The 18250-nt window shown below is 43.8% G+C and overlaps 1 protein-coding gene across 1 annotated transcript; it reads left to right on the top strand.

Annotated features, from left to right (window-relative positions):
- Nucleotides 1-6721: 6721 nt before the first annotated feature.
- Nucleotides 6722-17908, top strand: RAN (RAN, member RAS oncogene family). Its single transcript, XM_064272038.1, has 7 exons — nucleotides 6722-6763; nucleotides 7289-7334; nucleotides 7845-7929; nucleotides 8012-8137; nucleotides 9532-9719; nucleotides 9899-10069; nucleotides 10171-17908. Exons 2-7 carry the CDS (start codon nucleotides 7299-7301, stop codon nucleotides 10213-10215), a joined length of 651 nt encoding a protein of 216 aa, XP_064128108.1. The 5' UTR covers nucleotides 6722-6763; nucleotides 7289-7298; the 3' UTR covers nucleotides 10216-17908.
- The last annotated feature ends 342 nt before the right edge of the window (nucleotides 17909-18250 follow it).

The raw sequence follows: 18250 nt of genomic DNA, 5'->3' as shown, positions 1-18250 counted from the left end.
GCCCATAGGGTTCCCAAGGAGCAGCTGGTAGATTCAAACTGCCGACCTTTGAGTTAGCACCTGAGCTCTTAACCATTGTGCCACCAGAGCTCCTCCACAGGTATAGGGGTTAGAATTTACAACACACATTTTAGGGGGCACAATTCAATCCATAACAGATGGAGTAGGGCAGGCCTCACCAATAAGGTGTCACTGGACCAAAAACTTGGAGGAGGCAAAGGACCAGGCTGTGCAGATATCTGGGGGAAAAGTACTTCAGACAGAGGAATTGCCGTTGAGATGACCCTGAAGTGGAGCCTGGATTATCCCAGTGGCCCCAGAGTAACCACCACACTCTAACTCATTTAACTGGTGAGATGGCCCTGTTGATATTGCAGATGGAAAAACTGAAGCAAAAGGCTTTGAACTGCTTGCGCAAAGTTACATACCTGCAACACAATTTGGACTTCAGCACAGTAAAGTTCCCTACCTGTTCTAAAATACTGTGATTCTAAAATATTTTTGCTGGACTTAATGAAATAATAGGGGAAGTGTAAAAAATCCACTCAAATTCAGACCTCTAAAGAACTGATAATTATTGTCAGTTGGCAATAGGAGTGCGCATTCTTATCACAAGTTGAAGCCAACTTTAGAATTCATTTTCTCTTCTCTCTATTCTGGGTACAGAATGTAGATTTAAATGAGAATAAAGCTTTACGGTGTTTTAAAATGCAATAAACCAAGAAAAATCCAAACCCTATTCCAACTCATAGCGACCCTATAGGACACAGTAGAACTGCCCCACAGGGTTTCCAGGGAACTGTTGGTGGATTTGAACTACTGACTTTTTGGTTAGCAGCTGAGCTCTTAACCACTGCACTATCATGCCTCCATTATCCTTGTGTAATTTATCATGATGCTAAGTTTAGAAATTAAAAAAAAAAAAAACACAGTTGCCATCAAGTCAGTTTTGACTCTTGGCGAATCCATGTGTATTAGAGTAAAACTGTGCTCCATAGGGTTTTCAGTGGCTGATTTTTCAGAAATAGATCCCCAGGCCTTTCTTCTGAGGCATCTCTGGGTGAACTCGAACTGCCGAACTTTCTGTTATCAATCAAGCACGTTAACTGTACCACCCAGGAACTCACATTTTCTTACAAGGAGCAGTTACGTTGCATCGATTATTAGTATGTCCAATAAAAGTTAATTTATTGAGAGTAAGCGTTTAAAATGTACCATAATTTTTGTGACCATAAATAAATATATATATATATATATATATGCTGGAATTTTTGTTATGTATACTGTTTAAAAATACATAGTAAAAGAGGCCCAGGGTTCTCTCAACCTCTGAGAAGTCCTGTATACACTTATGTTTTCTTAGGGTGTTTTCTATCCTTTTTTAGACTTTACTAAGAAAACTGTCTTTCAGAGAGAGTGGTCTGTCCTATCGTGAACCGCCAAGCGTCTGTTCTTAAAGTTCCCCTTGCTCAAAGAAGCAGTAGTTGTCCCTAACACAGGAGGCTCTAACACTCATCATAAGGCCCTAAATTTGCCCAGAGTTAGTTGTCCCTGACACGGGAGGCTCTTACGCTCATCGTAAGGCCCTAAATTTGCCCAGAATTAGTTGTCCCTGACACGGGAGGCTCTTACGCTCATCGTAAGGCCCTAAATTTGCCCAGAGTTAGTTGTCCCTGACACGGGAGGCTCTTAACGCTCATCGTAAGGCCCTAAATTTGCCCAGAGTTAGTTGTCCCTAACACGGGAGGCTCTTACGCTCATCGTAAGGCCCTAAATATGCCCAGAGTCCCAATGTGAGCCCCTCCCAACCTCTCTGAGCTCATCATGTCCTCTTCCTTTGCTCATCTTCTCCACCCTAGCCTCTTTGCTGTTCCTTGACAACTCCAGGTAGGCTTCTCCCTGGGGCTTTTGCACATGCTATTCCCTCTGCCTGGAATTCTCTTCCTTCAAATATCCGTGCCTCCTTCCCTCACCTTCTGCAGGTCTTTGTTCGAACATCACTATCTTAGTGAAGGCCTCTTGGCCACCCTACCTGCATGGCCACTCCTTCCTCTTGACACACTGAATCTTCCTTCATGGCTTTATTTTGCTCCTTAGCAATCATCGCTATCTAATATACTGTTGAGGGCAGGATAGTTCAGTGGTAGAATTCTCACCTTCCACACAGGAGACCCAGGTTCAATTCCTCTCCAGTGCATCTCAGGCATACCACCACCCATCTATCATTGGAGACTTGTGTGCTGTGATGCTGAACAGGTTTCAGTGGAGCTTTCAGACTAAGATAGCCGAGGAAGAAAGGCCTGGCGATCTACTACAAAAAATTAGCCAATGAAAACCACATGGAGTACAATGCTCTGATCTGCAACCACACATGGCAATGGCGCGGGGTTCTGGGGTCCGACTCAACAGCAGCTCCTAACAATAACAGGAAGTTAAGGGTGCGTGGGCTAATTCAAGAAATATTGTTTGAGCACCTACTAAGGCCAGGCAGTGGCATGTACCAAACAAGGAGCTTCCATTGTCCTCTCCCTGTGGAGTTAGGATGGGTTGGGTGTCAACGCGTAACAACACGCACAGAGTGTTGAGGACCAGGGAGGCTCACCCAAGCCTTGGTGTTCAGAGTTGTTTTGGGGACTCCTTTACGTAGGAGGATTGATTGATTGATGGATTGATCTCAATCTCCAGGTTGTCTGATGCAGCTGCCCCAAAGCCTCCACACTGTTGTCACTCTGTAGGTCCTTCTGATCTAGCCCCACCCTAAGACTATCAGGTGTGGCCAGCCCCCACCCGAAATCACATTGTTAGAGTATCCAATGAGACCCAAGGCCCCCAGGCAAACAGAGACTAGAGATTACCTCCTCACAGCCAAGGGCAAGGTTAAATTTTACAGGACACATAGGTTGCCTGCTTGTCCTCACAGAATGGTATTTGGCTTCCCTCAGGGTGAGTGATCCAAGGAGCAGGGTGAAAGCCTTTATGACTGAGTCCTGGAAGTCACAACTGTCCATTCTGACATAGGCCATCTGTTAGAAATGAGTCGCTTGGACCTCCCTACACTCAAGGAGAGGGGAATGAGGCTCAACCCTTTCAGGGGAGGAGTATCAAAGAATTTGTGGGTGTATTTTAAAACCATCACATTTTTAAATGCTGGCAACCAGTTCAGATATAAAACATGTTGTGACCCAGCCTGGTCAAACAACACCTCTCAGGGTTGGAGTTAGTAGATAGGCCACTAATCTGTACCTTCTGTACTAATCTGGGAGCCCTGGTAGCACGGTGGTTAAGAGCTCAGCTGCTAACTGAAAGGTCAGCAGTTCGAATCACCAGCTGCCTCTTGGAAACCTCATGGGGCAGTTCTACTGTGTCCTATACGGTCGCTATGAGTTAGAATGGACTGGACGGCAACATGTGCACGCTTGACCATGTAATCTGGTCTTTAGATGAAAGAGGTGCTTGGTCAACCATGTTGCATGGAAATATGACAAATCTCACCATTTTGCTTTTAAGGAAAATAACGCTGGCGCTAATGCTGAGACCAAAAACCAAACCCATTGCTGTCAAGTCAATTCCGACTCATAGTGACTAAGAAGTAACATGTAATTTGTTCATTGTTGTGCCCCCTATGTAGAAAATTGAGTGTCAGATAAGGAAAATATCTCATTTGGTATTTTTGACTGGTGAATGAGTTAATAATGAAGTCTTTAAGGACAGCTTCTTAATGGTTTGCAAAGTCAACAAAGTTTGTGGAAATTGAATAAATGGAATAGCCTGGCCGTGTATCTGGTGAATGTTTTATTTGCTTAACCATTAGCCTTCAACATGAAATAGCATTAACATTTGAGTACGTTTATATATTTAAATCACTGATTTTTACTAAACTGTAACGCTGCTATTTAGGATTACTCTTCCTGTGTTCAGGTAGAGTCGGCGTTGTGTCTCCCAGCGCAAACGTGGGAGATTAGCTCTAGTGCACCTACCTAGAAATGGAAATCCAGGGCCACAGCTAAGGATACTTTCAGTTTTACTAGTTTCTGTTTTCCAAAGAGGCCGTAACAATTCGCACTCCCGCCAGCAGCATCTGAGTCTTCACTTGGCTTTTTCCTGAGGGTCCTATAGGGAACTTGGACTTGAGTTCCCAGCAGGCAGGTCCTCTGATGTGTTATGTCCAATCTGCATCACTTGAGTTCCCAATATACTTACTTACAGGTGTGCTTAAAACTACATGCTAACTTCTTCTTGGTCATTTGGGTTCTCTTTGGCCAAGGAAGAGTCCTCATGGTGAAATCTTTTCTGGGGGAACTTGGCGAGTCCGATCTCTGTGACTAGCTATCTGTTCTTGCTGCCAGAAATGAATTGGGAAGGAGGTTCCAATACGTCAGTTAAAAAAATCTGTGCTTCTCTACACAGATGCCAAAACCTGACTTTAGACTCAGGAGACAAGGTTGGAGGACGCCATTCTGTCCACATCCTTACTAAAAGTGGGTGATGATAACAGCTAATGCTTGTTGAGCTTGCGGACCCTATGAGGTAGGCAACCCCATGGCATGTGAGTTCTGTCAGTGCACAATCTGGTCCAGACTGCTCATCACATTCTCCCTACAAGTGTTAGGAACCCAAAAACTTGTTGACTGCATCCAGGTTTTTAACTAGGATTAGAACATCTGCCAAGGTCCAAACACAGAATTTCCTCGTTCTGTTGGCTAGACATGACCACAAAGACTGACTGATCAGATGTGCTAAGACAAAAGTAGCTTGTGTTTCATCGTGGGAAAGTAACTATCAATCCTTGCTTCATTCACCCCTTCCTCTGCTGCTAACCCAAAGGTTGGAAATTTCAGTTTACCCAGAGGTGCCTCCATTGAAAGACCTGCCACTGAGAACCCTACGGAGCACAGTTCTACTCTGACATACTCGAGGTCCCCATGAGTTGGAATGGACTCCATGGCAACTGGTATTGGTGCTGATGGAGGCCTGGGAGTAAGAAGATTGAACTCTGGAGTGAATGGGATGTAGACCTGGTTTTGGTAGGCCCTAGATTAGTTGTGGAAGAAACCCTGGTGGTACAGTGGTTAAGTGCTACAGCTGCTAACCAAAGGGTTGGCAGTTTGAATCCACCAGGTGCTCCTTGGAAACTCTGTGGGGCAGTCCTACTCTGTCCTATAGGGTCGCTATGAGTTGGAGTCAACTCGACGGCAATGGGTTAGATTAGGAGTAGGAGCTGTGGTGGTGCAGCGGTTAAGCACTCGGCTGCTCACCAAAAGGTTGGTGGTTGGAACCCAGTAGTCATTCTTCAGGAGAAAAATATGGCAGTGTGCTTCTATGAAGATTCAACAAACAAACAAAAAACCAAACCACTGCCGTGGAGTCGATTAAAACCCTATGGGGCAGTTCCACCCTGTCCTACAGGGTCGCCATGAGTGGGAATCAACTTGATGGCCATGGGTTTAGAGTTTTTTGTTTTTGTTTAGATTGGGAGTAAAGTCCCTCAGTGTCACAAGCAGTTTGTGACAAGCTATTAACCTAAAGGTTGGTGGTTCAAACCCACCCAGTGGCCCCTCAGAATTAAGGCCTGGCATTGGGCTTCCGGACACCCTCGTGACATACTGGTTAAGAGCTATGGCTGGTAACCAAAAGGTCGGCAGTTCAAATCCACCAGGCGCTCCTTGGAAACCCAATGGGGCAGTTCCATTCTGTCCTATAAGGTTGCCGAGTCAGAATCCATTCAGTGGCAATGGGTTTTTAATGAGCTTCCATAAGGAGCCCTGGTGGCACAATGGTTAAGCGCTCCACTGCTAACCTGAAGATTGGCAGTTAGAACCCCCCCACTGAGTGGCTCTGTAGGAGGAAGACCTGGCCATGTTCTCACATAAAGATTACCAGCCAAGAAAACCCTATGGGACAGTTCTACACTGTCACAAGGGGTCCCTATGAGTCAGAATCAACTATATGGCGTCTAAGAACAGTCGGCTTCCATAAAGATTAAAAACAAACAAACAAACAAAAAAACCAGCCAAGAAAACCCTATGGAGCGCTGAGAGCCCTATGAAGCCCAGTTCTGACATGACAGACAGCGGATCGCCAGCAATCGGCACGGACCGGAAGGCAAGGGGTTTGGGTCCTTTTTGGTTTGGATTAGTAGTGGTTTAGGACTGGTTCGTTCATTCTCCAAGTGTTTGAGACCCTCCCTAAGCCCTGGGCACGCTGCGGGGAGCACGTGGTGACAGGAAAGGTCGGGGAGAGCATGTGGGAGACAAGGGAGGGATGGCTCGGAGCCCGGGACAAGCGGGGGCCTCCTGCACCATGGCGAACGCTCGCACAACTGGTACGCGTGCGTCGCTACGCCAAGGCCCCCAGCCCCCGGCACTGAGGACCCGGGGCTCCGCGTGCGCCGGCCGCGCCCCGACTTTCCCGCCCAGGCCCGCAGCCAGTCCTCCGCCTCTGAGTCACGGCGGGAGCTGGGCGCGCCGGGAGCGCGTCGGCGCATGCGCCCGGAGTCCGCCGGGAACGGGACCGCGAGGGCCGGCGGGAGCGCGCGCGCCCACCCTGCGCGCCGCCAGCCCCGCCCCACAGGCCCGGCGGCTGCTACGGCCGCCCTCACCGCCTGCGTGCGTGCGCGCTCCCGTCGGGGCCGCGTGGGAGCGCGTCGCGTCGTTGCCCCGCCCTGCGCGCGCGCCGGCGTCGTCTGCGTCTCCGGGCATTTGAATTGCGCTTCCGCCATCTTTCCATCCCTCAGTCAGACGGGGCCCGGAGACGCTTCTCGAAGGTAGCGGCGGGCAGCGGGCGCTGGGGTGGAGAGGGCCGGCGGGCGGCCGGGGAGGGCCGGGGCCATGGCGGAGCGGCGAGCGGAGGGCAGCGGAGGGCGGGAGGCGGCGGCCCTGAGGAGACGGTTAGCTCCGGGACGGCGGGCGGGCGGGCGGGCGGCCTCCTTGGCGCGCTTTCCTCCCCACAGCCTCGGGGCCGCCGTCCCTGCTCTCGTCCGGAGCTCCGAGCGGGCGGCGAGGCTCCGGGGCGGCCTCCGGGGGTGCGGGCTGCGCCTCGGCCTGCCCGGCGGCCCCGTGACCAGGCGCTCTCGGCCGCGCCCAGCCCTGGGCCCATCAGGCCCGGCCGGCGTCTCGGGCGTCGGGAAGGGCCGCCATGGCGCCCGTGCACCCCCGCCCTCCTCGGCCGCCCGCCCGCCCGCGGGATGAATGGGCCGCGGCCTTTGTGGCCGCGGCGGCACGTGGGGTGTCCGGGGTGGGCCGGCCATGTGGCGACCCGGCCGCGTCACGCCGTCCCCCTTCCTTTGCAGGACCATCACGATGGCTGCCCAAGGAGAACCCCAAGTCCAGTTTAAAGTACGTGGTGGCCCCTCTGGGCTGGTGGTGGCCCCTCTGGGCTGGTGCTGGCCGGGGGCGGGCAGGAGGGGCCGGGGCAGCGGCTGTTGTTGAGGGGGATCCCTCGGTCCCTGCCAGCGCCTGCTGACCGGCCGCTTTGTGTGTGCTGACACCGCACGAGGTCCTTTAATTCTCTCTCTCCGTGACGGGGGAGGGGGGCTAGCCCTGGTTTGTGGGTGAGGAAACTCAGTAGGGCCGCCCGTACCGGGGGTTACATAATTCTTGGGAAAGACATGCTATTTCCGAGGAGTTGACCCCCATTTGGGTGGAAGGGGAGGACGTTATATGAAAACTGTCTTCGTGTGTGATTTACTCACAGCATTTAGATGTAACAGGGCCACGTAATAACTAAGTGTAAATATCAGTTAACTGAGTTAAAATACTGTCCAGGCACTTCTAACAACTCCGTGATTCCAGGCTTGTGAAACATGTTTTGAGTTTGTTTCTTGAAAGAAAATTGTATCCCAACAGCTCGTATTGGTTGGTGATGGTGGTACTGGAAAAACTACATTTGTGAAACGTCATCTGACTGGTGAATTTGAGAAGAAGTATGTAGGTATGTGGGGGGAGAAAAGGGTCTGTGGACATTTTTATGAAGTGGATAATTCAGTGACTAATCTGAAATGTTTGTATTTCAGCCACCTTGGGTGTTGAGGTCCATCCCCTTGTGTTCCATACTAACAGAGGACCCATTAAATTCAACGTGTGGGATACAGCTGGTCAGGAGAAATTTGGGGGACTGAGAGATGGCTATTATATCCAAGGTAGGTGTCTCCTCTGTGACTTGAGTAGTTTTGGAAAGAATTTGTATTCTAGTGTCCAAAGTCCATTCCAGCATATACTTGGCTTAATTCTGGGTGTACTGGGGATTATATAATTACATTAAAAAAAGACATGCTGCCTACAGCAAGCTGACCATTGTTTTATAGGTGGAGGGGGAGGAAATACGAAAGTTGTCGTGTGTCATTTTATTTCATGCTTTGTCATGCTAGGTGTTGTTTTGAAAAAGAAAACAAAATTATGATTTATACCGAGGCTCAAAATTTAAAAGCAGTAACAGTAAGCAACAGACAAGCTGTTGCTGCAACTTCAGTATTTGGAAATGTGGGTTCAGGTATATATTTTGGTGGTTATTAAGGATTATTTCTTGTTTGTTATGTTAAAACCACTTTGACCAGATACTAGGATCGGAGGAGCTAGGCTCTATATCTTACAAGTGTTGTATAAGACAACTAATTTCTCCTTTGTACCAGTTTTTACAGAATTTTTTCCAAAGTATTTAAGAACTGTAAAAGAAATAAATGGTCATTGTGGCACCAAACAAAACAAAGATGAATAAACAAAATACTAATTTTTCCTGAAATCTCACTTTCCTAATGCAGAGTTGTTTGAAAATGTCTACACCTTTTGCTCTGACCATGTGCAAATGAACACATAGGGTTTGTTTTTTAAGAAAGAAGTTGTATCATGCTTGTAAATAGTCTGTAGTTTATTGTCTTTTTAACTATATCATGACCGTCCCTACAGGTCAATATATGGATTTATCTGAGGTTTTTGAAATAGAACTATACTATTTTCTAGTATACATTCAATAAATTTTATGAGGTTTTATTTTTTTTAATGAGGATTCCCAGGCTCCATGCTAGGCCCTTAATCTACTTCAGATACTTCCTGGGGAATGAGGCAGTGTTAATGAAGTATTTGTGAGGTATAGGAGAAGAAATTTATACAGTCATGTCTTTCAAGCTGTTTTAAAAAAACATAAAGGTGCCCAAAAGCAAGAAGAGAAGGCAGGAAGGGACAGGAACTGGATGAATGGACACAGGGAACCTGGAGTAGAAAGGGGGAGTGTGCTGTCACATTGTGGGGATTGTTACCGATGTCAAAAAAACAATAACGTGTATAAGTTCTTGAATGAGAAATTAACTTGGGCTGTAAACTTTCACCTAAAGCTCAATAAAATAAAGAAATAAATTTTAAACTATACTGTTACAGTCATTTAAGATTTTCAAAATTGAAAGAGCACTTGAAATAGAGGGCTGTAGATGACACAGAGCAGGCCTGAGATAACAGTCTCTCTGGTCCATGGCTGTTAGCATTTCTCATCTGTGTAGTAAACTCCTAGGTGTGTTCTAATCACTACAAGTTTTCCTTCCAGCCCAGTGTGCCATTATAATGTTTGATGTAACATCGAGAGTTACTTACAAGAACGTGCCTAACTGGCATAGGGATCTGGTTCGAGTATGTGAAAACATCCCCATTGTGTTGTGTGGCAACAAAGTGGACATCAAGGACAGGAAAGTTAAGGCAAAATCCATCGTCTTCCACCGAAAGAAGAATCTTCAGGTATGTTTCTTAACTTACTGAGTTAAGATTCTTAGGTAAAATTGTGTATAGGTCTGACACTGATCTATAAATGTCTTTTTTTATGTATGGATTGAAAATTTTTGTCTTAGTGGAATGTCCCCTGAATAATTGTTTTAGTAACTTTTTTAAAAACACTAATTTTACTTTTTTTTAAACAGTACTATGACATTTCTGCCAAAAGTAACTACAACTTTGAAAAGCCCTTCCTTTGGCTTGCTAGAAAACTAATTGGAGATCCTAACTTGGAGTTTGTTGCCATGCCTGCTCTTGCCCCACCAGAGGTTGTCATGGACCCAGCTTTGGCAGCACAATATGAGCATGATTTAGAGGTATCACGTTAAAATTTCTGTTAATGCTCTCAGATTTGGCATGTTACTTTTAAATGACTTTAACCTGCCACATTAATAATCTCTTGTTCTCTTTTCTCTAGGTTGCGCAGACAACTGCTCTCCCGGATGAGGATGACGACCTGTGAGAGAATGAAGCTGGAGCCCAGCGTCAGAAGTCTAGTTTTATAGGCAACTGTCCTGTGATGTCAGTGGTGCAGCGTGTTTGCCACTTTAGCTATATAATAATCTTTGGGATGCTGAAGGAGATGAATGGGCTTCGGAGTGAATGTGGCAGTTAAAAAAAAACCTTCATTTTTTTGGACCTGCATATTTAGCTGTTTTGGAACGCAGTTGTTTCCTTCCTGAGTTTCAAATATAAGACTGCTACAGTCACATCACAATATTCAGTGGTGAAATCTTGTTTGTTCCTGTCATTCCCATTCCTTTTCGTTTAGAACCAGAATAAAGTTGTATTTCAAATACCTAAGCAAGTGAACTCATCCCTTGTTTCTGATTTTAAAACCACTACACAGGAATTTGTGCCAGGTTACTGTTTAAAAAGGCTTCGTTATTACCACTCAGAAACCTGTTAGGTTAATTACTCCCTTCATCTACTTTGTATTGGAATCCTCACAAGCTGGCTGGTATGACAAAGGATTTGATAAGAAACGAAGTATAAATGTTAAGCTAAAACCCGTCTGTCTTCGTTTAGGCAAAATAGTATCACCTATTGAAAAGCTTGTTTATATGTGAGCTGTCAGTAAAGGTGGTATGTGGTTTGGATATTTCAGACGTTTTAAGAATTACAGTTGCTTTTATGGCAGAGGTAATCCCGTGTTAATGTAGAGCTTGAAGTTGGACAGAATCGTACAGTTAGTTGACAGCAGGAACACAAGGGAAGTCTAATCTGTTAAATGCATGTTTTTACTGTTTTTTGTTTTAATGTTAAATGCTTGGTGAAAAATTGATATTCTAGGGAGAAGTTTCATGTTTACCGCTGGCTCCAAGTAACCTGAATCTTTAAACATGTTTTGACTGACTGAGGATTTTAGTTGGCCACACTAGAGCTTTTGATCATTTTTTCCCCCAGAGGCTTTTGTTGGCAGTTCAAGTAAAGAGACACAAAGACAAAATATGATGGAGAGGTAGAGATTAGAATGGACTTCCCGGTAATGTGCAGTTGAGACTGCAAACTACATTTCTTTTAGCAGTTTAAACATTTATCTTTGCATGGTGTCGCGTTGAATAGGAATTTGTCTGTCTTGCTGAAGGAGAGTTTGGCCCCCTCCACGCTAGAGGAAGCAAGAACCTTCAAGAGCTACTCCAGTTTGCCAAGGTTATCTGAAGATGTCCAGTTATATTTAGATGATTACTTTCCTAATTTAAAGAAGATAGGAAAGAAACTAAGACGTAAGTGAAACAGGAATAGAAGGGTGAAGTTGAATAAGCAGGTATAGCTAGGTGAATTCTTATAAGTCTGAGCTGTGGATGTGCTGTATTCAAGATCAGTTTTTAGTAGCCTGTGAGATGTGAAAAGCTACATACTATAATGAAGCTGTTTGTTCATACCCTTTGAATTTAATATGTAAATGTGTATGGCCTCAGAGAATGCGAGTGTAGATAGTGCTTAACGTTCTGCTTAACAAGCAGCTTCACTTAGCTGTTAGCTGTGGGGCTGGGGAACCTTCACAAGTCAATCGAAAGAATTTCCCTAAAATTTATTGCTTCTACTTTGCCCGGATTGTCTAGATCATCTCCGTAGTACTTAAATACTATAGGAAATTATGAGTAGTTACCAAAGACTATTTTCTGGGGCATTCATTCGTTTCTAACCAGTTTATATAAATGGTAAAAGTTTGTCCTCAATTATGTATTTCGGGATCTGGAATCTCTTGGGGAAAGCCTTGAATCAGGCATCACTGGTCAAACTTCAGACTGGGAAATAGTATTTTAGAACCAAAAAACTAAGGAAAAATACAGTAAATGTGGCTTATTCTGGTAGGGTCATTGGTGAGGTTTGTAGGATAAAGTACTTTTGAAAAGCAGTTTTATTATTGGTTTGTGCCATACAAATCTTGGCCAAGACTCACAAAGGAGGCCTTCATCGGCCGCACTGTCTTTATGTTACGTCTTACGTAACCTAGGGTAGTAAAGTAAAGTGGAATCCACTGCTAGCTTCTTTAAATCCTGCAGATTGTGTTCTAGGTCATACCAGTGTCAACATGAAATGTCTCAGAAAGAGCAGAGATTTCCAAAAATACACTGAGCTTTCAGAGAGGACTGACTCCCTGGCTAATAGGTACACCTGAAGTAACTCAAGTTACTCATTTTTTTTCTAAAACTGCGTCATACTGATAGATCTGGGGCCATATTGGGGCCTTAGGTGTCCTGCCTAACGCAGTGATTTGGAATTGTAGTCTCCTAGGGAGCTTGGAGGAGCACCAGATACGTCGGGCAGGCAACTGTCCTAGAAATGTGACGTTATTAATCTTCCTTAATCCTTCCAGCATCTTTTAACCAATCTTCAAGTTGTGTTGGGGAGGTAAAATGTACCTCACCACCTTAAACCTTGCCATTGGTTCAGGTTGTAGAGTCATTCAAAAAGCAGATGTCATGTCTAGCATTGCCTTGTGAGTGTGGGGCTCTGCTCCTTTCCCAACCTGGGGCACCATGCTTTACCCGGGCATCCAATCACTGCAGCTTTTTGTTTCTAGAATGCTCCTTCCCTCTGCAGATCTGCTTTAGATCTCACACACTGGTTTTTACCTTAACTGGGTCAAGGTTACTGTGGCGTCACTGGATCGTCTCTAAGAGCCCTAGTCAAGGTGGCAGTTTCATAATTTGTGAGTGTCTTGCTTACTAGTCTAACCACCATGAAGGCAAAAGTTGTGTTTATTAGATTTCCAGTGGAAACCCTGAGGTGAAAAAAATTGAGGGTTTAAAGATGAGGATAGGGTAAGAAGAGGCCGGAAGGATTTTATTACACCATTTACACCTATTTTCAGGTCATGATGGCATTTCCTTCCCGAAGTCTGTAATGTACACTATCTTTTGTCCATTGGGAAACCCTGGTGGCATAGTGGTTAAGTGCTACGGCTGCTAACCAAAGGGTTGGTAGTTTGAATGTGCCAGGTGCTCTTTGGAAACGATGGGGCAGTTCTACTCTGTCCTATAGGGTTGCTATGAGTCAGAATCGACTTGATGGCACTGGGTTTGGTTTGGTTTGGTTTTGTTCATTGATACCAGCTTGTTTTCTTTAGGGTAGAGGAGCAGGGGAAGGAGTGGACAATCAAGAACCTTGTCAGATTTAACTCACTGAATTAAAACTGCCGTTAGTAGGTGTGGGCCTGTCATGCCTTAGGAACAGGAAGAGGAACGTTCATTCAATTCCCTGCCTTTAAAAAGCAAACTGTAGGGGGAGCAGAGCCAAGATGGCAGAGTAGTCAAATGCTTCCTGTGGTCCCTCTTACAAAAAAAGATGCAGAATAACAAGGGAATCGATTATATATGACAATCCAGGAGCCTTGAACATCAAAAGCAAAGGTGAGGAATCTGACTGAACAGCAGGGGTAGGGAGAGACGGTTCAGAAGCAACAAGGAGTTGTCAGATCTGACTCAGCAGGAACTGGCACCCTCCAAGCTGATTCCACTGGTGCGAGCATGGTGAAGCGTGAGCAGTGGCATTTGGGACGTGTTTTCCACATCAGGAGAGAGAGCAGTGGAGAGTCCACTCACACCTCCACAAGCAGTGAAAAGCAGCACTCGGCAAAAGATAAGTACATGCATCTAACCTACCACGTGGATCTAAAAGCACTCCACTGGGACAAACCTCTCTTCCATTTACCTGTTTCCTTCCCACTGTGCACTGGGTCTGAGCTGGTTTCAGAGATTGCCACGTCCCCTGGGCTGGGAGTAGGACCTGTCATGTGCCCTGAGCCATTCTCCGGGTCTCAGAGAGGGAACAAATTAACAAACAGGAAAAAATAACCTGCCAGCTCTCGTAAGCGAGGAACTCAGGGCGGAAACAGCTCCTTTGCCGAGACACAGGCATAAGGGGTCCATGGACTTTGAATGCCTTTCACCCTTGTATAGACCTGTATTACAACAGCATACGGTCTCAGCACAGTACAACGGGGTATATACCAGAAGTCTAACCTTAACTGTATCAGCTGTATAGTGGAGAAGTAGGTTCATGACATTTGACACCACTCTGCCTATTTATTAATAGGAGTCCTCACCTGCCCACATCAGGGGCCTGAGGACTGTTGGTTCTGCCCAAGCCACCTAGTCACCTGCGACAGGTCCAAGAGTGAGTGGTAGCTCCCAGTCCTTAAAGCAACAGCATTAGGCATCCATAGTCCAACTGCAAAACCCACTCACCTACAAGCTCTAGGAAACAGGGACACGCTTTCCTCACAGACGCTCAGGGGCGTCTGTTAGCCACCTGCCTTGCTCAGTGCATGACCCCTACTGCAGTGAGATACCTGTGCCTACACCAATCACCCCTGCTCCTCTAGGACTATAGGTTAGAGCCTGCACCACACATTTGGTGACTGACTACCTGGACACCTGAGCTGAATCCATACAAGAAAAGTAAATGGACTCTTGGGCTCACTTACCTAGTTGCAGCTCTAACCACCTGGTGACAGGATGTTAGAGCTTCAAACGCGCCAATAATCAAGCTAGCTCACTCGAGCAGCCTATTCAGGCGTATCAGAACACAGTAAGCAAACATAAAATACTTACAATAACTTATTGATGGTTTGGCGATGACAGGCAGACGATGATGGCATCAGCAAGCTCCCAAAACAAAGAAAAAATCTTTGGAATGAAGAGAACTTCCTGGAATCACCCCAGGTAGAATACAAAAGATTACAGAACTCTTCAAGAGATCAGGAAGGAGATCAGGCAAAACACAGAACAAGCCAAGCGGCACGCAGACAAAGCAATAGAGGAACTTAAGAAGATTACAGAAGAGCATAGTGACAAATTTTACAGCCTGCAAGAATCCATAGAAAGCAAACGGAAATCTAGAAGATTAACAGTAAAATTTCAGAATTAAACAATAGAATGTCAAAGCAGAATTAATGCAGCGGAAGTCAGAATTAGTGAGACTGAATATAAAGTACTTGACACCAACATACTTGAGGCAGAATCAGATAAAATAATTTTTTTAAAATGAAAGAAACCTTAAGAATTATGTGGGACTCTATCAAGAGGAATAACCTACAAGTGATTGGAGTACCAGAATGAGGGGGATAAGAGAAAATACAGAGAAAATTGTTGAAGATTTGTTGGCAGCAAACTTCCCTGACAGCAAGAAAGATGAGAAGATATCTATCCAAGATGCTCATTGATCCACACACAAGGTAGATCCGGAAAGAAAGCCACCAAGACATTATAATCAAACTTGCCAAAACCAAAGATAAAGAGAGAATTTTAAGAGCCGCTAGGGATAAACGAAGTCACCTACAAAGGAGAGTCAATAAGACTACTCAGCAGAAACCATGCAGGGAAGAAGGCAATGTGATGACATAAAGCCTTGCAGGAAGAAAATTGCCAGCCAAGAATTATATATCGAGCAAAACTGTCTCTCAAATATGATGGCGAAATTAGGACATTTCCAGATAAACAGAAATTTAGGGAATTTGCAAAAACCAAACCAAAATTACAAGAAATACTAAAGGGAGTCCCCTGGTTAGAAAATCAATAACATCAGATAACAACCCAAAACCAGAACACAGGACAAAGCAACCCGATATCAATCCAGATAGGGAAATCATGAAAAAGAAATCAAAGCTAAACATTCAAAAGAGGGAACACAGAGATGTCATTATGTAAAAGATAACAAGGTTAAAACAAAAAAGAGGGACTAAAAAATATAGATCTTTCATGTGCAGAGGAAGTCAAGATGATATAAAGAAATAAAAGATAGGTTTAAACTTAGAAAAATAGAGGTAAATATTAAGGTAACCATGAAGGAAACACACAATGCTACACATCAAAATAAAAAACAAGAAAAACATAAAGACTCAGGAAATACAAAATCAACAGCAATGAAAAAATGAAAAGAAAACATATAAAGAAAAACTACTCGGCACAGAAAATTAAGTGAAACAAAAAAACTGTCAACAACACATAAAAAAGACATCAAAATGACAGCACTAAATTCATACCTATCCATAATTACACTGAATGTAAATGGACTAAATGCACCAATAAAGAGACAGAGAGTGGCAGAATGGATTAAAAAAAAAAAAAAACCTGATCCATCTATATGCTGCCTACAAGAGACAACCTTAGACTTGAAGACACAAAAAAACTAAAATGCAAAGAATGGAAAAAAATATTTCAAGCAAACAATCAAAAAATAGCAGAAGTGGCAATATTAATTTCTGACAAAATAGACTTTAAAATCTACAAAGGATAAGGAAGGACACTATATAATGATTAAAGGGTCACTATACCCAGGAAGACATAAAAAAAAAAAAAAAAAATTTTTTTTTTTTTATACCCAGGAAGACATAACCATAATATTTATATAAATATTTATGCACCCAATGACAGGGCTCCAAAATACATAAACTAACAGCATTGAAAAGAGAGATAGCTCCACAATAAGACATAACCATAATATTTATATAAATATTTATGCACCCAATGAGAGGGCTCCAAAATACATAAACTCTAACAGCATTGAAAAGAGAGATAGCTCCACAATAATAGTAGGAGGCTTCAACACACCACTTTTGGTGAAGGATAGAACATCCAGAAAGAAGCTCAGTAAAGACGCGGAAGACCTAAGTGCCACAGTTAACCAACTTGACCTCATAGACATATACAGAACACTCCACCCAACAGCAGTGAAGTATACTTTCTTCTCTAACACATAAAGCAAGTCTTAACAGAGTCCAAAACATTGAAATATCACAAAGCATCTTTTCTAACAATAAAGCCGTAGAAGTAGAAATCAACATCAGAAAAAGCAAGGGGGAAAAAAAATCAAACACATGGAAACTGAACACCTTGCTCAAAAACTATTGGATTATAGAAGAAATTAAGGACAGAATAAAGAAATTCACAGAATCAAATGAGAATGAAAACATCCTACCAGAATCATTGGGACACAGCAAAAGCAATGCTCAGAGGTCAATTTATAGCAATAAATGCACACATCCAAAAAGAAGAAAGGGCCAAAATCAAAGAATTATCCCCGCAACTCAAACAAATAGAAAGAGAGCAGCAAAAGAAATCCTTAGGTCCCAGAAGAAAACAAAATTAGAGCAGAATTGAAGGAAATAGAGAAGAGAAAAATAATTGAAAGAGTTAACAAGACCAAAAACTGGTTCTTTGAAAAGATCAACAAAATCAATAAACCAGCGGCCAAACTGACAAAAGAAAAACAGGAGAGGAAGCAAGTAACCTGAATAAGAAACGACATGGGTGATATCACAACAGATCCAACTGAAATGAAAAGAATCATAACAATATTATGAAAAATTGTACTCTAACAAATTTGAAGACTTAGAAGAAATGGACAAATTTTTAGAAACTCACTACATACCTAAATTAACACAAACAGGTTGAACAACTAAATAAACCCATAACAAAAGAAAAGTTTGAAAAGGTGATTTAAAAACTCCAAACAAGAAAAAGCCCTGGCCCTGATGGCTTCACTGGAGAATTCTACCAACCTTTCAGAGAAGAGTTAATACCACTACTACTAAAGGTATTTAAGAACATAGAAAAAGATGGAATACTCCCAAATTCATTCTATGAAGCCAGCATAACCCTGATACCAAAACCAGGTAAAGACACCAAAAAAAAAAAAGAAAATTACACACCAATATCCCTCATGAACTTAGACGCAAAAGTTCTCAACAAAATTCTAGCCAATAGAATTCAACAACATATCAAAAAAATAATTCACCATGACCAAGTGGGATTCATACCAGGTATGCAGGGATGATTCAACATTAGAAAAGCAATCAATGTAATCCATCACATAAACAAAAGACACAAACGACATGATCTTATCAATTGATGCAGAAAAGGCATTTGACAAAGCCCAACACCCATTCATGATAAAAACTTGCAGCAAAATAAAAATAGAAGGAAAAATTCCTCAGTGTAATAAAGGGCATTTATACAAAGCCAACAGCCAAGATCATCCTAAATGGA

The sequence above is a fragment of the Loxodonta africana genome, chromosome 19 (genome assembly GCF_030014295.1).
Source record: "Loxodonta africana isolate mLoxAfr1 chromosome 19, mLoxAfr1.hap2, whole genome shotgun sequence".
Lineage (NCBI taxonomy): Eukaryota > Metazoa > Chordata > Mammalia > Proboscidea > Elephantidae > Loxodonta > Loxodonta africana.
The sequence above is the reverse complement of the archived record's forward strand: the minus strand, read 5'-3'. Positions and strand labels throughout refer to the sequence as shown.